This window comes from Labrus mixtus, chromosome 8 (assembly GCF_963584025.1).
Source record: "Labrus mixtus chromosome 8, fLabMix1.1, whole genome shotgun sequence".
NCBI lineage: Eukaryota > Metazoa > Chordata > Actinopteri > Labriformes > Labridae > Labrus > Labrus mixtus.
In genome coordinates this window covers 5,225,797-5,243,271 of record NC_083619.1, presented here as the reverse complement: position 1 = coordinate 5,243,271, position 17,475 = coordinate 5,225,797, and the positions used below count along the sequence as shown (strand labels likewise).

The following is a 17,475-nucleotide window of genomic DNA, read 5'->3' as shown; positions in this document are numbered from 1 at the left end:
AAAAAAATAAACTCACAACATCATGAATGTAAGAACAAGACAATGTGTAATTCAAAATGTGTGAATCCGTTAAAGTTAAAGAGTTTTTACAAAAGAACATAAGTCTTGAATCCCCGCCCCCTCCATTATTATAACGGATTATAGTTGTTTCTAATTATTGGCTTTTCTAACGTATTCAAAGGGAGTTTTAACTTCACGGCAAATAACATATCAAAACAGTCTGGGAATATTAACCATTGCTTCTTATTAGTGTCCAATTGAAAGGCAACAGGAAGTGTCAAAACATTCAAGCTGTATTTGAGACTCAGTTTGTATTATGTGAGCTGTGTACTACCTTTAAGATTAGAGTTGCATAAGAGTGCTTTTCAAATGATCATTACCACAAACTGCAAACAAAACATGTTGACCTGTGCTCATTGTTACTCACAGTTCTGTCATTGGCCTTTGGCTGCCATTGTTTACTTTGCTGGAAAGTTTATGTCCAAGGCTGTCAATGGGTTTCCTTCGCTGGCACAATGTGTGTGTGTGCGCACACAAGAGTGTGAGGTGCTGCTTTGCTGAACACAACACTCTACTGCTACCCATAATGCACTGTGGGAAAGGTAACACCCATTTTTTTTTTCACCTGGAGGAAGTCAGAGACGGAAACTACCAGCCTGAAGAGAGCAAAGAATCAAACCAAAGGTTACAGGAGAGAAAACAAAGGGGGATTGGGATCGGATCGTCCTGCTCAGTGTGAGGTGTTTGTTTGTGCTTCAGTCAGTTTGGGATTTTAGAGATTCTTTGGAAACTTTGGTAGATGTTTTAGAGTTTGTTCTCCCACCTCTTGGCATTACAAAGGTGTGAGTGAGAGAAGTGGGACGGTCAGAGTGATAGGAGGAGCTGCAGGCTTTCTCCATGTAGAGACTCCACCTCTGGTCATATGGTAAATACAGGGTCACATGGGGCAGCCGTCTTGGAGCAGTGGGGGGAAAAGGGAGGGAAAGTAACAAGGAGAGACACACTGCAGGAATTTGGCCTGCCCCATGTGCAGGAGGCGGCACTCTCACCCTGAGTTAAGAGGACGCTGACTCACACAACAAAGAAGAGAGACACAAAGAGAGAAGCAGTAGGTGACATGTTGTGGCCAAAAAGGAATCTTTAGCTTCTCTCACTGCGGCCTTTTACACTTCAGCTTGACCTCCTTTGGATTTCTCTTCCCTGTTGTGGGGTGAAAGTTCAACAACCAGCAACTTCCTGTATGTCGTCACTGGATAGTTCTTCATACTTTTAACACACAACTGAAGACTCAAGATGCCCACAAACTTCACTGTGGTGCCGGTGGACGATGCAGGGGACGCGGGGAACAGTGCAGCCGCGGCCGAAGAAGGCAAACCTGCCAGTTTGGGAAACATCTTTCAGGAGGAAGCAGAAGAAGAAAACGTTCAAGGGCTCAACTCAGGTAGGAATATGTTAAGAGACAAAACCTCTTCTATTGTTTGTATACATACTCATATCCCAGCATGCACCGGCTGAAGCATTGTGTTAAAATGTTTAGATGTGAGAAAGGGTGTGTGTCATGTGTATGACTGAACATGCTCAATTTAATGTGTGCTGACACAGACAGTGTTATGGCAAGCACACACACACACACACACACACACACACACACACACACACACACACACACACACACACACACACACACACACACACACACACACACACACACACACACACACAAATCTTCAGTGTGACGTTGTTCGACTAGCAGGAACTTGCTGGGCAGCTTCATTAGTGTGGGGGTGTGAGTTGTTGTTACCTCACTCTGCTGATAGCAGGTTCTGTATTATCAACCCACAACTTAAAAAGGCAAGAAGTAAAGGATAACATATAGATAATAATGCTCAGGGAAAATGTCATATCCATTTTTACTTTATTGTCAGACACCTTAAACTAAAATCTGGTTATTTACAGACCATCTACATGTTCAGTATCTCTAATCCGTGTGCTGTCGTCTACAGACAAATCTGATGGCCGATCTTGCGGTTTCCGCTATAACTGCGGTAAATGGACTTGTATATTTCTTTTCTAGTCTTCTGACTACTCTAAGTGCTTTTTACACAGCATGTCACACCTACACATTCACACACTGATGGTAGTGGCTGAACCGAGAATACCATTTATACACATACATACACCGCTGACAAAGGAACTTGTGGTTAAGTGTCTTGTGTGTGTCAACCAACTGAACCACAGCCGGCCCATGTGGTGGCATCTCAGCGTCTGCTGCTGCTGCTGCTTGCTGACTGTGACAGCAGCTTCAATAGTTTGATCAAAAATATTACAGCTGCTGTTTTCATTTTACATTTTACATTCAGTTACAACAACAGCCTGATTTGGAGAAATAAAGAAAAAAAAAAGTGACATCATCATCATCTTCATTGACAGACTCAAAGTCCGTTAGAAAACAGACACGAGGTAAAAAAGACAAACACACAGACAAAACACCAGCAAATATTCATTACACACATAATTCCTGTTTTTTTGCTGTTCTGTCATGATTACATGCAGCTCTTACTGGCATGCCGTTGTTGTTTGTAGCATTCCAGTTTTACATTAACATGTGCTCTTGGTTTGGTGTTCTGATTTTCTATGTTTAATTCTATGATGTTACAAGACATCAAAAGAAACATTAAAATAAGACATTTAAACATCACTAAAGCAACCTTTACCAATCACAGAGAAGATAAAATGTGAAAATATGTTATCACAATGAGACTCAGAAGAAAGACCGAAATATGACAATAAGCGAAAATGAGACATTCAAATTCTATTATATAAATAACCTCAAATTTTGAACGTTATGTAATCTGCTCTACACACCTTTATGTGTTATAGAGCTCTGAAGTCGCTGAGTCTTACTGTCTCATTGGACACAGATTCACCTGCTGGTCTTGCCTATTGAAATAAATTCTGTTCAACAATCAACCTCAGAACGTCTTCCTGAGGATTTAGGCTCACAGTCTGCTCCATCTGTGTCGAGTCACCGCTCACAGGCTGGCTCAGACTTCCAGATACCCCCCCACAGAGGCACCTTCAATCATGCTCCACACTGTTAAACACTGTCCTTTCAATTCTCAAATCATATTTTATTTGTGTTTTCCTTTTTGAAAATGGAATGTGCTTCTTATTTTCCAACTCTGCAATATAATCTTAGAAGCTTAGTTAAATTATGTATCACAGCTTTGGTGTATGGTAGTATCTCACCCAGAGAAAGAAACACACATCCAGAAATCATCTTAACTCACACACTGTGACAGCACAGAGGGAACTCCTTAGGGTCTATAAAGACAAAAGTCACAGAATGTGCAGCGCTTGTGGGACACAGACCCACATACACGTACACAGTGCTGATTAGACAAGATACAATCCATATAAACAAAAATATCTCAGTGCTGTCATTTTCCAAAGCAACCAATGGTCCAGCGTCATGTTTCATACTGCTCAACTTTGTGCTAATATTATTATTTATTATTATTATTATTAAGGCTGAAAAAAGGACTGATTAGTTTATGGATACAAATTCAAGCCCAATAGTTTAATGTTAGGTAAAATGGTTTACCATCCATGAATGATTTTACCAAGGTTAACCACTGAAGCAGAATGAAATAAAAACAATTGTAGGACTTGATCTTCTGAGATCAATATTTTAAAATGTGGAAAATTGCATTAAGATGTAGAGACATAAATTATTTGTTAAAAATGTTATTAAAGCTATAAGCACTTTGTGTTAAAGCTGCCAGTTGGCTTATTTTATCACTTTGATAGCGCTTTGCTAGCTCTGCATCGGGATTGCAGATTCTTTGGTGAAGCATTTGATCAGCTGCTGGTGGTAGATATGAGCTTTATTGTTGTCGTCTGACCAATAATAGATTTCCACAGAAAACAAATAAGTATCTCAAAATGTTATATGTATAATTCTTAAAGATTATAGTATAAAAAATATGAACAAATGTATTTCCTTACGTTGTAGGCTACTTACTTAAAAGGTAAAATATTATAAGTCTCAAAGCTCCCTGAAACATGTGTGTGATGTCATGAAGGGAAAATCTCCAAACGGCCTGTTTGAGCACACATTTTCTGAAAAGTGGAGCAGGCAAAAGACGGAGAGGATGGACTTTTCTCATCACTGTTTTTTTTTTTTTTTTATGGACTAGGGACACATATAAGTGTTAGAACGTGGTTAAGTGTAACTTGCATAATATGGGATCTTTAACAGTACAATCAAGACAAACCTAACTATGTTATCAAACACACCTTTAAGGCTAAGCCAGCTTAAGGTTAAACATCTCGAACCTGTACAGCAGACAGGATGTTATTTCTTGCTGATTGTTTTGCGTCAGCCTGGTGGTGCAGGCTAAACAAAGGCTGCCATAATGCTTAAAAACTTCCCTTGTTCAGTGGTTGAAAAGGAAGCGCATTTTTAGTGAAGACCCCTGAGGCTTTTGTGTTAACATTACATTGTTATTTGTAAAGCCAGTAAAAACCAGTCTGACACACGTGTCTCTCTCTCTGAGTTGTAATATGTTCATGTAAATTAAACCCACATTAAAACTCAGACATTTTGGCACCGAGACCGATTCGCTTATAGGAAAACATATCAAATTAACATTAGCATCCTGTTTGATGCATGTTAGTGAAAGAGCTGCACGGTTAACATATCTGTTGTTTATGGTGTGATTAGTTCAATACTTGAACTTAGCTTCTAACTTCTGAACACCCTGCTGTTCAACATAAAAAACAGGGACATCTGCTGGTTAATAAGGGTACTGCATTCAAAGCTTTTCTAATAAGCAACTGACGGCCTGATTCACTGAGACTGGATTGAGGCAGCTAAAAGCTCAAAGAATTGTGCATCATTTGCTCTCCGGTGCTCTCATGATAGTCAGTCACAAACACGCCCAAAGGCTGTCCTGCTCCATGCAGTTTGCTTTTGTGTTTGGTGTCTGAATGTGGAGAGAAGCTGTCTGCACCTTGTCTCTGCAGGCAGCTGCCCTCTCAGGCTGACAAAACTCAGTTCTGACAACTAAAGATGATGAGTGAGGAGGAGAGGGGAAACTTTTTCAGGTTTTATGTTGATGCTAGACACAACATCTAGGTCCCTCTGAACCTTTGTCGAGTGTGTTCTCAAACACTTTCCCCACCATGATCTTGTAGGCGACGTGGGTGCAGGAATAAATCAGTCCAAACACGTTCTGGGTCTTTCTCATAACTTTAGTCAGCTTCTCCGACGCACGGTACATTTCACAACTCCTCCTCTTCTCCTCCTTTCTCTCCCCTCACTACACAGCTCACTCCTGCCTGAACAGCGCCCACTAGGTGGCCTACCTGATAACAGGATATTAACATTACTGTAAACACTTGTAACCAACATTATAGCAATCATTTAAGAACATACTAAAATTATGTCTGCATAGAGAAAGAACATAATAAACATATGTTTCTAACTTATTTGCATATCCCATTTTCACTCTTACAATCTTAAGTAGCCAAAGCTCCGCCTACTCTGTGTCCTCAGGTATGAGACATTTAGTCTGATTACAAGTGTCTCTCAGTCATCAGCAGTAACATGTGCAGAGTTACTCACCCCAATAACATACATACATAAATAAACCAATCAATAAGACTCTAACACACTCTTAGATAATAACATACGATAGAATCTCATCATTTCAACCGTTAGGGGATAACGTTTGTAGAGTAACGATCCTGTATACCTCCCTTCTGTTGAGAATATGGTCAATATTATCACCTCTCTCTCTCTGGCAGTGTTACCTTTTTGATTCCCTGGAACCTGAATGATGAGATGTCATGTTCAAAGTCATTGAAATGTACTGCTACAGGGTAATCCCTAACATTTCTCCTGATGGAGCTCTCATTCACTCACTCTTAATGGATGTGATGTTTTACCAACATATATCATCCACAAGGACATTTGATGAGGTAAATGGACTTGAGCTTATAATAGCACTTTTCTAGTCTTTTGACGCTTTTACACCACAGGCCACACCTACCCATTCACAAACTGATGACAGAGGCTGCTGTGTAAAGTCTTTATCAGTCTTAACTAACCCCATTCTTACACATTTATATGCCACCAACATAGCAGCGGGAGTAACTTGGGGTTAAGTGGTCTTTCCCAAGGATACATTGGTGGTACAAAGAGTATCACTTTGTACCACAAAGCTCCTTCTTTGGGTGGAGCAAGCAACGGAAACTTGAAAAAAAGAAAAAACTTGCAACCTCGTACTTAACAGCTCCAGTCTCCATGTGGACTGATTTAATAGCTGGGTATATTCATAACAGTAATGTCAAAGTAATATTTACAGACCTTATTTAAGGATTATTTGTTTTTATTTATTATAAATTGGGTGTACCTTGCTACTCACCCAATGGCAGCTGGGATCGGCTCCAGCCCTTCGTGACCCCTAATGGGAAAAGCTGTAAAGATAATGGATGGTTGTATTTAAGTCATACAGCAGAACGGTTTTCCTGACCACTGTAATGTTTGTGTGTGACATCTCTTATGAGTACTGCGGCGCAGTTACCACCAACTCCCAACAGACGCATTTTGCTTCACACTGACTTTGCTTTGATGTTTGCGCCTATTTCTGTGAATTAGACACGTTTTGCAGTGCGGCTTATCTGCATAGAAAGGAGCTGATTTTTTTCAGCACATTTGATTATGTGCAAACTGTACCATTGCACAGAAAAGCTGTTTGCTCTGCAGTGCAGTTAGGGGAGCTTTTAACCCTTTGCATGTTTTTTTGTGTTTCTTTGAGTCATTGCGCAGGTTTAGTGGTCACAGAAGCCATGCAATCCTTTTGTGAATGAGGCCCCAATTATCTAACTTTGAGAGCGTTGTGTGAGCGTATGGTGCTGCAGTATGATTTCTCTCTATTGTATTTTACGACTATGAGTTTCTGTGCACCCCTGATGTGTTTTAAATTCAGTTTGTTCTGTATGGTGCCTTAAAAAGCTCTCTTTTTGTGCTCTTTGTGAGATTGCAGTAACATTTGCAAAGCGTCACAATTATCTATGGCATTATGATGACATTTAAGATAGCAATAAACTTTTCAATCATAATTGACAATTTGCGAAATCAAAACATAATCTACAGTTTTTAGGAACAATTCGGGTTAAGGAAAGGTGAGTGTGTGCAGTGAACACAGAAACACTTGGTGGTTAGTCTGACTCCAGAGTCCAACAGACAGCTCAGCAATACTGAGACATTGTGATGAAGGACCAAGCTGTGTCTGCCCTTTCTGTACTCTTACACAATGTGAAAAAAAAGAGCACAGTAAGTTTATTGTAAAGAGAAACAGAGTCGAGGGAGGAAGACAGATCTTACAACCAGCAGAGATTTATAGCATACATCATGCCGCATGGTGTGCAGAGCCAGTCAGTGTACGTGTGTGTGTGAGAGAGATTCAAGCCTACACAGAATAAATCATTAAAGATACAGTCAAAGGGACCTGGCAGTATTTCACAGAGTCCAACTCTTTAAATTAAGGTGATAGTTTGACTCTATTGATGTTTTCCGTGTGTGTAGCTTGGGGCCCTACTACTGGTCCAGGACCCCAAGCAGTTACTCACCTTGCCTGTTGACAAGCAGCGCCTCTGAGCAGTTCGAGCTGTCAATCTTTCTGATCAGTGGATGACACACTTGCAGGCAGTTTAAAAAGCTACACTGTCTTGTTCCTCACAGTGCGAACATACATACAACTGCCTGTTCTTTTAGATTAAATGTTCTTACACCCTGGTTTGTCACAGATTATCTGTGTGTATTCTCTTGCGTCATTCATAACATCCATGACGTTCACATCAGCTGCTTAAGACTGCTGGAAAGTAGATGAAGGGTGCCACAAAGCTAACACTGATTACAGATTAAAACCCTGACCAGAACCTCTGCACACTTGGGTGTTGGATTTCCCCAAAAGACCCTTGGAGTCCTCAACATGTCATGCGCACCCACAGCACACTGTTCTTCTTATGAACTGCTCTTCAGTGATCTCTGAACCACTTTATGGCCTTTGGTTTCTTCGGGGCAATAAAGACAACAGTGTTATCTATTGTGATAACATATCAAACATATTAAACTGAGACTGCTGCATGACAACCAGAGGCAAGAGACACAGAACTGAGCTGCTTTGTCTTTTCTAAGGGCTGCAAAGGCTGAGTGCAACAATGTGCAACACAAGGCCTTGATCTGTCTGACAAAAACCTTCGACCCATAATGCTTTGTAAATAGGCAGCATTAGACCATATCATCAAAATTTAAGAAGAGGACAGTCAGATCCATATATCTGCGGTGGCTGTGACGCAGTGCAATAAAAACCCTGCAGGAATGCTTCTTTATGCAAAGAAAAAAAAGCAAAGAAGACTGTCCGCGAAAAGATTTATAAAATTCAGATTTTTTTGTGTAAATGACTGTAGTGACTGTCGACAGGTAGGTGTCCAATGAAGTTAGTCACAGCAGACTGCGGAAACAGACTTTCTTTACATTTCTACACGGAAAGAATCACAGTGAGCGATATGAGTGACTGTTTAAAGATCTTCTATCAGACAAAAACCCCATCTACACTTGTGCAGAAGATCTGAAAAGAGTTTAAGTAAGAATGTGCGACTTTTTGATCCAGTAGGTGTCGCCCTAGAGCACCAACATTAAACCAAAACAAATGTTCTAATTCATAACTCCACTCGTGGTTCACACAAAGGAGTTGTGAATTAGAACGCACCATAATGAATCACCATTAAGCGCAAGCAGCAGAGAGGGTTGTTCTTGGCTTGAGCTGCAATTGCCTGTCCTGCATTGTTGTGTTAGCAGGCTAATGTTAGCACAATTTAGTTAGCGCGTAGCTTCATAATGCATGTAAATTGACACAAAATGACCGTGATCTAAAAACACTTACTTGACATCCAAATAAGCAGAGAGTACGGTATTCTTCTTTTCTCTAGTCCTTGACTAAAACAGCTTTTATACACAAGGCCGTCCCGTCCATGTAAACATGATGTAAACCCGGATCTGACAACAATACATCCAGCTGGACTCGAGCTTCTCACGCATGACTCAGAGAGACATTTACAGAGGATACACTTCTGTCGCACCTTCTGCCTTTGAGAAGTTCAGCTCTGTCCACAGGGGGCGCCAAACTGGATGGAAAACCAAAAGCTCCTCACATGAGCTTTAAAATAAACATTTAGATCCATAAGATCATCGCTGCCAGATTAACCTGAGAATAAAAGGGCTTAGCCAAAAGGGCTTTTCTTGGACTTTTAGCCAGCTCAAGTGGAGATACAGATATTCAGTGACGTGCTACTGAAATCCACACTCTGAATATCTCACAGAGGGATTTGAGGGACATGTCTGCAAACACTTCTGTGAATTAAAACACAGGAACCACAGTCGATCACTACCACAGCTGTTTCAACACAAAGTAGAGTACCTGCTGCCTCCTGCTGTTCAGTCACTTGTGTGCATCTCACAGTATGGCTGTGTTTTCTTCTTCCCTGTATCCCTCCAGGAGACGAGGTTCAGGGAGAGTCCAGTCCATTCATCAACTCGGACAGTGACGGAGATTATTATTATGAAGGCAAGAACATGGCCCTGTTTGAGGTGAGACGTCCGCCATGTTTAACAAATGTCAACTTATACATTTGATAGAAAAAATAAATATTTTTGTTTGTTGATGTGGTTACAGCAAATGTTTTATATCCGCTGAATGGTAAAGAGAGGTTATTATGTACATTGTCAAAAGTTGCAACCATAAAAGTGAAAGGAGTGTTTTAACCACGTATAGCAGAAATAAAATTTTGCAAAGAGTTTGAGTTTGGGAATAATTTTTATGTTTAATATTTCTACATTTTTAAATAATATTTCCAAAAAAGTCGGAAAGAACTTGACAAATTAAAATGAATAATTGGTAGAGTATGAGTTTTAAATTATAAAACGGATAAAATGATTCCTGTAATGTAACTAAGAAGAAAATAAACAATACATTTAGAAAATAGAGACCTTAACATAAAATATGCAAAGCAAGTGAAATCTGTTTTATCACCCAAAGATACGCAGTGCATAGTTCATCTCTCATGTCTCTCAATACCAGAGTGTAAAACCAGAAGTCCCCCTCAGGGATTAATCAAGTATATATTAAAAATATAAAAGCTGGAACTGGGACCCGACAGCAAAGCCTCTTAAAACTTTTTTTAAAAGATTTTCTGGGGGACTTTTATGTCTTGATTTCCTCTCAAAACGTCCAAGTGTACGTACCCGTATACGCGGTACAAACACTTTGTCCTGCTGTCTCTCTGCTGCACCCAGTTTGTCTAAAATCTGTGAAGTTCCTGATGGTGGTATCCAGATCTCCCACATCTTCTCAGGACAGGACAGTGTGGATAGAGTCTAAAATGAGGCAGAGAGAGAGAGAGAGAGAGAGAGAGAGAGATGAAACATGGGAAAGGAGCCACTGGCCGGATCTGAACCCAGATCGCCCGCCTCAAGAACAACAGCCTCTGTACACGGGGCGCAAACCCGAGGAAACCAGCGCTCCGTCCTCTTTAAGCATTGGCTCTTACTTACTGATATATGAGATCATAAAGCAAGCAAGGAGAAACTAATGAGCCTCAAATGTCATCAATACAAACAGGGAGTTGATTTAATGAGGCGTAAATCACAGCCATTATCGATTTGTAAGAGTTGGTTAAATTTGCAGATTACATCAGATTCATGTTTCAATGTCAACAAAATGTGAACGTTTGTGTCTGCAGGAGGAAATGGACAGCACCCCTATGGTTTCATCTCTCCTCAACAAGCTGGCTAACTACACCAACCTGACGCAGGGCGTCCGTGAGCACGAGGAGGCCGAGTATGAGGACGGGATCCAGAGGGTCGCTGTCAGGGTATGAACCTCCTTTTCTAATCATTTGTAGCGTGTTTGATCTGTACTGTGGACTTTAAAGCAGTCAGAGTGTTGTGTAGGAGCAGGTTGAGTTAGTAAGAACTGGTCTTTTTATATTTATAAGATGATAAATGTCAATGGTTGACTCTTCAAATTATTTTTAGCAAAAAAATAAAAAATAGAGTAGTAAAAGTTTTGCATTCATGAAATAAATCATTTGCTTTGATCGTTGGAATCACAAGGAGATACAACTCATTCACCTCAATAATGGACTGTATTCAGCCACAGTGATGTTCTACAAGTCTTTGATTTTGTGAGCTTTACAATGAACCATCTTGTTGTTGTTTTGAACATTTTCACAGAGAACAAAAGTTATTCAGTGAAGGCTGAAAGGCTCGAGGATATGTTCACGGGCGATGTGTACAGTTCAGACAGGGTCACTGACACTGGTCCTACATCTCTGCTGGATAGCAAATACACTCAATACATAATAATAATAATACATTCCACTTATATAAGGCTTCTCTGAGTATTTAAAGACGCTTAATGACATGGTGGCAGCTTCTGAAGACTCATGGACTTTGTCACGCTGGCTGCACCCTGTGTGTTATGATAAATACATATTGTTGCTGCATTAAGTTCACCGAGTGCAGATGGGCATGCAATGATACTCATTCAGAATCCTCCAAACTGTGGATCTCTGCTTCATGCACACAAACAACCAAACATCTGTCAAAGGATCATTGGCCTGATGTTATCAGCTGACAGATATCAGTAATGCTTTCGCTGTTTCCAACAGTATCCTGCAGTGTATTTATGAGTTACGGGCGGCTGCTGGCTGCTGGCTTCCCCTGCTTCCAGTCATATTGGATTCTTTGGGATGCGTATCAGCTGCAGGCTGCATGCGACTCCACATATCCATTGTGCCTGATAGGAGAGTCACATTGATTTTCTGATATGACGAGTCACCAAAGAGTGTCCAGAGTGTCAAAATAATTCCTTAAAGATTTTTCTCCTCCCTTTGATGAAGTGTTTGTGCAAACTGATTCCCCCTGTGATGTAGCAACCAACACATGCTACACAAACTAGCATCGTAGCACTGCGGTCATTAGTTGACCTCCAGCAGCAGCTTGAAACAACACAGAAAACAAGAACTTAGCTGTTTTTACATTGCTTTAAAATGCAATTTGCATGGAATATGTTGCCATTCCTTTGCTCTGATTGAGCCTGCAGACTTTAAATGACTTGTAACCGTTGACATTTTCACCCTCCAAATTAAGCTTCAAGCTGCAGCAACCAGGCCCACTCTGCCAAATCCTTCACACTGCCATGAATGAAATGGTAACGGGGAAGTACTAAATCCTAAAAATACCAGAATCCACCATGTCCAAACAGTCCAAATCAAAGTGATGAGGCATGGTGTTCCTGCCACATAACATCATAGTGTGCACTTACTTTTACAGAGGATTAAGAATATGTTTAGTTGCCAGCTTGATCGTCCTGCTGACACTGAAGATTGAACTGTAGATCTGTGTGGAGGCATTGATGATGTTGCAGCGAGGCCCGCCCCCTGAATGGTAGCTGGAGGAGATATAAAGCTTGAGACTAAAAAAACAAAAAAAAACACACAAGAGAGTTAAATCAGAGAGACTGAAGGGGGGCAAAACATAAAGAAACAAAGAGAAAGACCGAGGGTCACAAGAGAGAGAGAAGATGTGGGAGATCTGGAAACCACCTTCAGGAGCATCACAGTTTTTAGACAAACTGGGTGTAGCAGAGAAAGGACAGGACAAAGTGTTTGTAACGCGTAAACGGGTACGTACACTTGGACGTTTTGGGAGGAAAGTAGCAGAAGTTTTTTACATGCATGAAATATATTGCATGAGAGAGATTTGCAAAAGGTGTATTTGGAAATGAAGCACAATGATTTGACCTTGCCTCTAAAGCTGCCGTGTTGTGCAAACATGTTGGAGGTCTTCTAAAGCTTTAATTTAATCAGAAGTCTTCAATACCTGATTTTTCAAAGAGGCTAAGACAGGATGACGACGTGACAGTGAGAGTAAGAGTTGTTTAAAATGTCATAATAAACACAAATATCTACATGATGAAATACTTTATAAATGTATCATCTCAAAGGACTGGTGTTCAGATCATTCTTTTTATTTTGGATTTAGCTGAACGTTTGCAGGCTGGACAAAGCTTCACAGAATCCAGGCTAAGCGTCTTTAAAGGATTATTTTATTTTATTTTTACTTTTTTATATCCATGCAAATACTTTTCTCACTGTGAGACCTGTTTGAAGTAAATCCATCGAAAGCATAACAAACAAAAAAATAGCACCTAATTTTATTTTGTGACCATTTGGACCATAAACGTAAAGCCAGCTGTCACCTTTACAAATGTTAAATTCTCAAGAGATTGTTTTAGTTTCACTCTTTAGAGAGATATCCGTGACTTTTGTTTTTGTTTGGGGATCGTTATTTATTTTTCACTTCACCAAAAGTTGCAGCCTTGGCCGACACGCAGCTGATCATTTTCTGTTTTAACGTGGAGTTTAGAAACGTTTAACCTGAAAGGAGAATTCACTTGTTTTTGTTTTGAGACTAAACATCCTCTTTATAAAAATAACATCAGACACAGTCACTTTTTATTTTTTAGTTTATTGAGAAACTATTTCCTAAATGCTTGAAATGATTGATTCAAGAAGTCCCCGGGTGTTTATGGTGCAAAAAACAAAAAAACTATTTTAAAAATGAATATATAAATAACAACACAAGATATGTGCAGTATAAAGTCATGTTAATATAAAACTGCGTAGTTTTACAAGAGGGGGAGGAGGATACTAAGGTACAAGAGTATACAACTAAAGCTGGTGTGTGTGCGAGCTGCTTCAAACTGATCCAAATCCATTACAAACATGTAGCCTGTAAAGTCAATGAAATGATTTACAGCAAACTGCTCTTTAATATCAGTTTAATTGTTTAAATGTTTAATACAAAACAAAACATGTCAGAGAGAACAAATACTTGTGACAGTTTCAAGACAAGCACAGAAAATCAACTCTGACCTTTGACCAGACTTCGGTCAAACAATGACCTCCCTCCATGTGACCCCTCAGACTTAAACTACATTTAGTGACGATGGTACTGCCCGCTGAACTGACATTTCTATCCCCTCGTGCCTTTGGCTTTTAGACTGTTAGTGTGTGTGTGTGTGTGTGTGTGTGTCACTTGTAGTAAGAACAGGTCAGGGACAATAACACTTGTACTTGAAGTATTTTGAAGTATGTTTTGGTGCTGTTTGCTTGTTTTTTTTTTTTTTTTACTTCTGTTCAGCACATTGCATTTACAATTGAACTTAATTAAAATGTAAACCCCAAATCTATTTTTATGAAGCGACAACTTAGATTCACTCAGTTCATCATGAGCTTAGTGAATATCAGAGACTTCCCTCATCACAGAGCAGAAAGTCTGCATTTAATCACAGGACACACCTTAATTTCACCACATTACACCAGGGTGTATTGTCCTTCAGAGCATCACATGAGTGGAATTAAATACAGCAATTAATCAGAGAGTCACCATCCTCTCCTTCATTTAAATATAATGTTACAACACTGAAGTTGTACCTATCCATGATAACTGAACCTGTGTCATGTGTTAATGGCCAGGATGTCCTATGTGTTGGATATGATTTGTTTTTGTTACCCAAATTGTAGCGTATATATCTTTAATTTTCTATACTAATAAATGTATTATGATTAAATGATACCAAAGAACATATGGCAAAGGGTCTGCTGATGAAAATGAGCCTGTGGGCTATCTAGGGTACATTCACATCTCTCTGAATTTTGATAAATATAGGCATACACTGTCCCTCTTCAAATAAATAAATTGCTATTTTTATTACTAAATGAGATGTTTATTATTATCATTATTGATATCAGTATCAGACTAACCCTAACTTTTTTGTAAGACATGCTTGTATAGCCTAGGAAAGTAGCAGAAATGTAGCGGACTGAAGTTTTTAATTAATTTTATTAAGACACATAGGAAAGCTCTTCACTTTACAACTGTCCCGGATTTGAAAAAAATGAAAGATCATCAAGGGGTCATATAGTTTTTTTAATTTATAAGGGATACTGTAGATTTCAGATATCCTGGCAGTGAGGTGTGTACCTGTGCAAAAGTCTCACAGAACACATCGGGGTAATCAAGCAGAAGTCAAAATCAAGAACTGGATGTGTTGAATTATAAACCTTCCCTCTCATCAGGTTGATTCTCACCTGAGGTTGTCTGTCATGTTCTTCCTCCCACAGGTCCCTCAGATGGGCACCTTCATTGGAGTCTACCTGCCCTGCATGCAGAACATCCTGGGTGTCATTCTCTTCTTGCGTCTCACCTGGATCGTCGGCACAGCGGGGATCCTCGGGTCCTTCGCCATCGTGTCCATGTGCTGCATCTGCGTGAGTCAAAGATGAAATCCAGCAGTGATCATTCATTCATTCCTGCTGAAAGAAAACAGATTTCTAACCGAGTGTATTTTTGATGTATCTTCTCGCTTTTATCAAGATGTGACAAAGTAACACCAGGGAGGCTTTATCATTGTCTGAATGAAACAATAACATGTCTGAGATTAGTGAGATTTACACCCTGCTCTGGATTTATGGTGTCGAATAAATGACGACTTTAATCTCCATTTCTGAGCTCAGCCCAGAGTCCTCAAATCAGGCAGAAAATTCTATTTATTTACAACCACAGCTTTTACGTCAGCAGCTCCACGTGGACAAACAGAGAGCCGACTGTTTGGGAAGTTTGAACCAAATTGTTCAGCACTCATGTGATGTAAGGGGAATAATCTGCAGCCCCCCCTTCTCACCCCCCTTTAAAATGTGTTCTTATTTTGTGATCTCTGTTTTCATGTCTTTGATTAAATTACTGTGTTTATTAAAATGATTTTTATTGACCAATTTGATCAGATAGTTGAATGTTCCATTTTGGTCTGCACACTTATATGCCTCATGTCTCTCTCTCCATGCAGACTTTGCTCACGGCCATATCAATGAGCGCTATCGCTACTAACGGAGTTGTCCCAGGTAATGAAACATTTCACTGTTTTATTTCTCCTTTCCACGAGCAGTATTTAAAGCTCCTGCGAGGAGTTTTTAGCTGGTTATGAAACGGACTGAAGTTGATACTGTTGCCTCTATTTGACCTACAAAAGCAAACAAAAACTTTGATGGCAAGATGTATCATTTCTATATTGATCTATATTGATATCTAATGACTGAAACTGCTGCTGGAGGGTGTCAGACGACAAAGTGATTCTCTTTACGACATCAAAACAGCTCCTTTTGACTTTTCCTCAGCAAAAAACTAAGAGTGAAAAAGAAAGCAGGATGAGTTTGTTTTTGGAGTAATACTTCAAATTAAGATCACAATATTCAACATTAAGAAGTTGCTTAATAGCATGTGTATCAGTATTAAGCACCTTATTCTACATGAACATAGTCTAGAGCTAACAGGTCAGTAACTGAGAGTTTTCCCTCCTTGCTTATTGATAAGAAGTCTGGAAGTTGTTGAACATGAATCATGATCTTAATTTTCTTTTGCTTACTTCCACACTAAGAAAAGCATATTAAGATCATAACTCATGTTCAACAACTTGCTGAGTCATTTACAATATGGTACTAATAGGCTAATAATAATGACTAATAAGCAGCAAAGAGACAAAAGGCATCACAATGGTAAAAGTTCTCACAGGAGCTTTAAATCAAAAGTTAACACAGTTGCAACGTTAGCAACATACAGTGTTTTTGTTTTTTTCATTAACACACCCAGCAAAGTTATTCACAATGTCAGTAGAGTACGTGATGTTTCATAGATATATAACTGTGATAGCAGAGTGACACTTGAATGAATAAGAACATCTTACATATACATTGAAGTCAAACTCCCTCTGGGTTTGTTGTTCTCAGCTCTGTGTTCACACCGGAAAAAAAGTACATGTCATGTCTTCACTTCTGCACAAAAAAATGCAAATTGAGTATACAATTGTTCACGGCTACGCAATCCAAGGTAGCATATTACACATGTAATATGAATGTAGAAACCCTAAGAAGAACCTCCCTAGTGTCCATGATAATCTCCCCACTGAGCAGGAACCAGCTAGTGAATATATTAGCTCTCTTTTATCGTCTAGGGTAAGGTTTTGGGTAGGGTTAGGACTGCTATTTGGCTGCCCAAGACATGCGAGAATAAGTGACACCAGGACCAAGCTAGTGGTGCAACAAGAGGATGTTGTACTGTAGTTATATTGTATTACTAACCATTATTTTAATTTCTCAAAAGCTGGTGGCTCGTACTACATGATCTCCAGATCTCTGGGTCCAGAGTTTGGAGGGGCGGTGGGTCTCTGCTTCTACCTGGGGACCACCTTCGCTGGATCCCTGTACATCCTGGGCACCATGGAGATCCTGCTGGTACGTGTTGGTACTGTCCGACAAGAAGACAGACACAACAGTATTCACTTTCAA

General features: G+C 39.7%; 1 protein-coding gene across 5 annotated transcripts in view; it reads left to right on the top strand.

Annotated features, from left to right (window-relative positions):
- The first annotated feature begins 622 nt into the window (after positions 1-622).
- The window catches only part of LOC132978658 (solute carrier family 12 member 7-like), a 34,002-nt gene continuing 17,149 nt past the window's right edge, over positions 623-17,475 (top strand). For 3 of the 5 annotated variants that reach the window (XM_061043911.1, XM_061043910.1, XM_061043908.1), the window contains exons 1-6: positions 624-1,441; positions 9,567-9,658; positions 10,810-10,941; positions 15,259-15,405; positions 15,981-16,035; positions 17,291-17,421. In XM_061043911.1, the coding sequence (XP_060899894.1) occupies positions 1,294-1,441; positions 9,567-9,658; positions 10,810-10,941; positions 15,259-15,405; positions 15,981-16,035; positions 17,291-17,421 (705 nt within the window). In that variant the 5' untranslated portion in view covers positions 624-1,293. Of the gene's footprint in view, positions 1,442-9,566; positions 9,659-10,809; positions 10,942-12,584; positions 12,756-15,258; positions 15,406-15,980; positions 16,036-17,290; positions 17,422-17,475 lie in introns of those variants that run through there. The other 2 variants (XM_061043909.1, XM_061043912.1) reach the window with 2 other exon arrangements.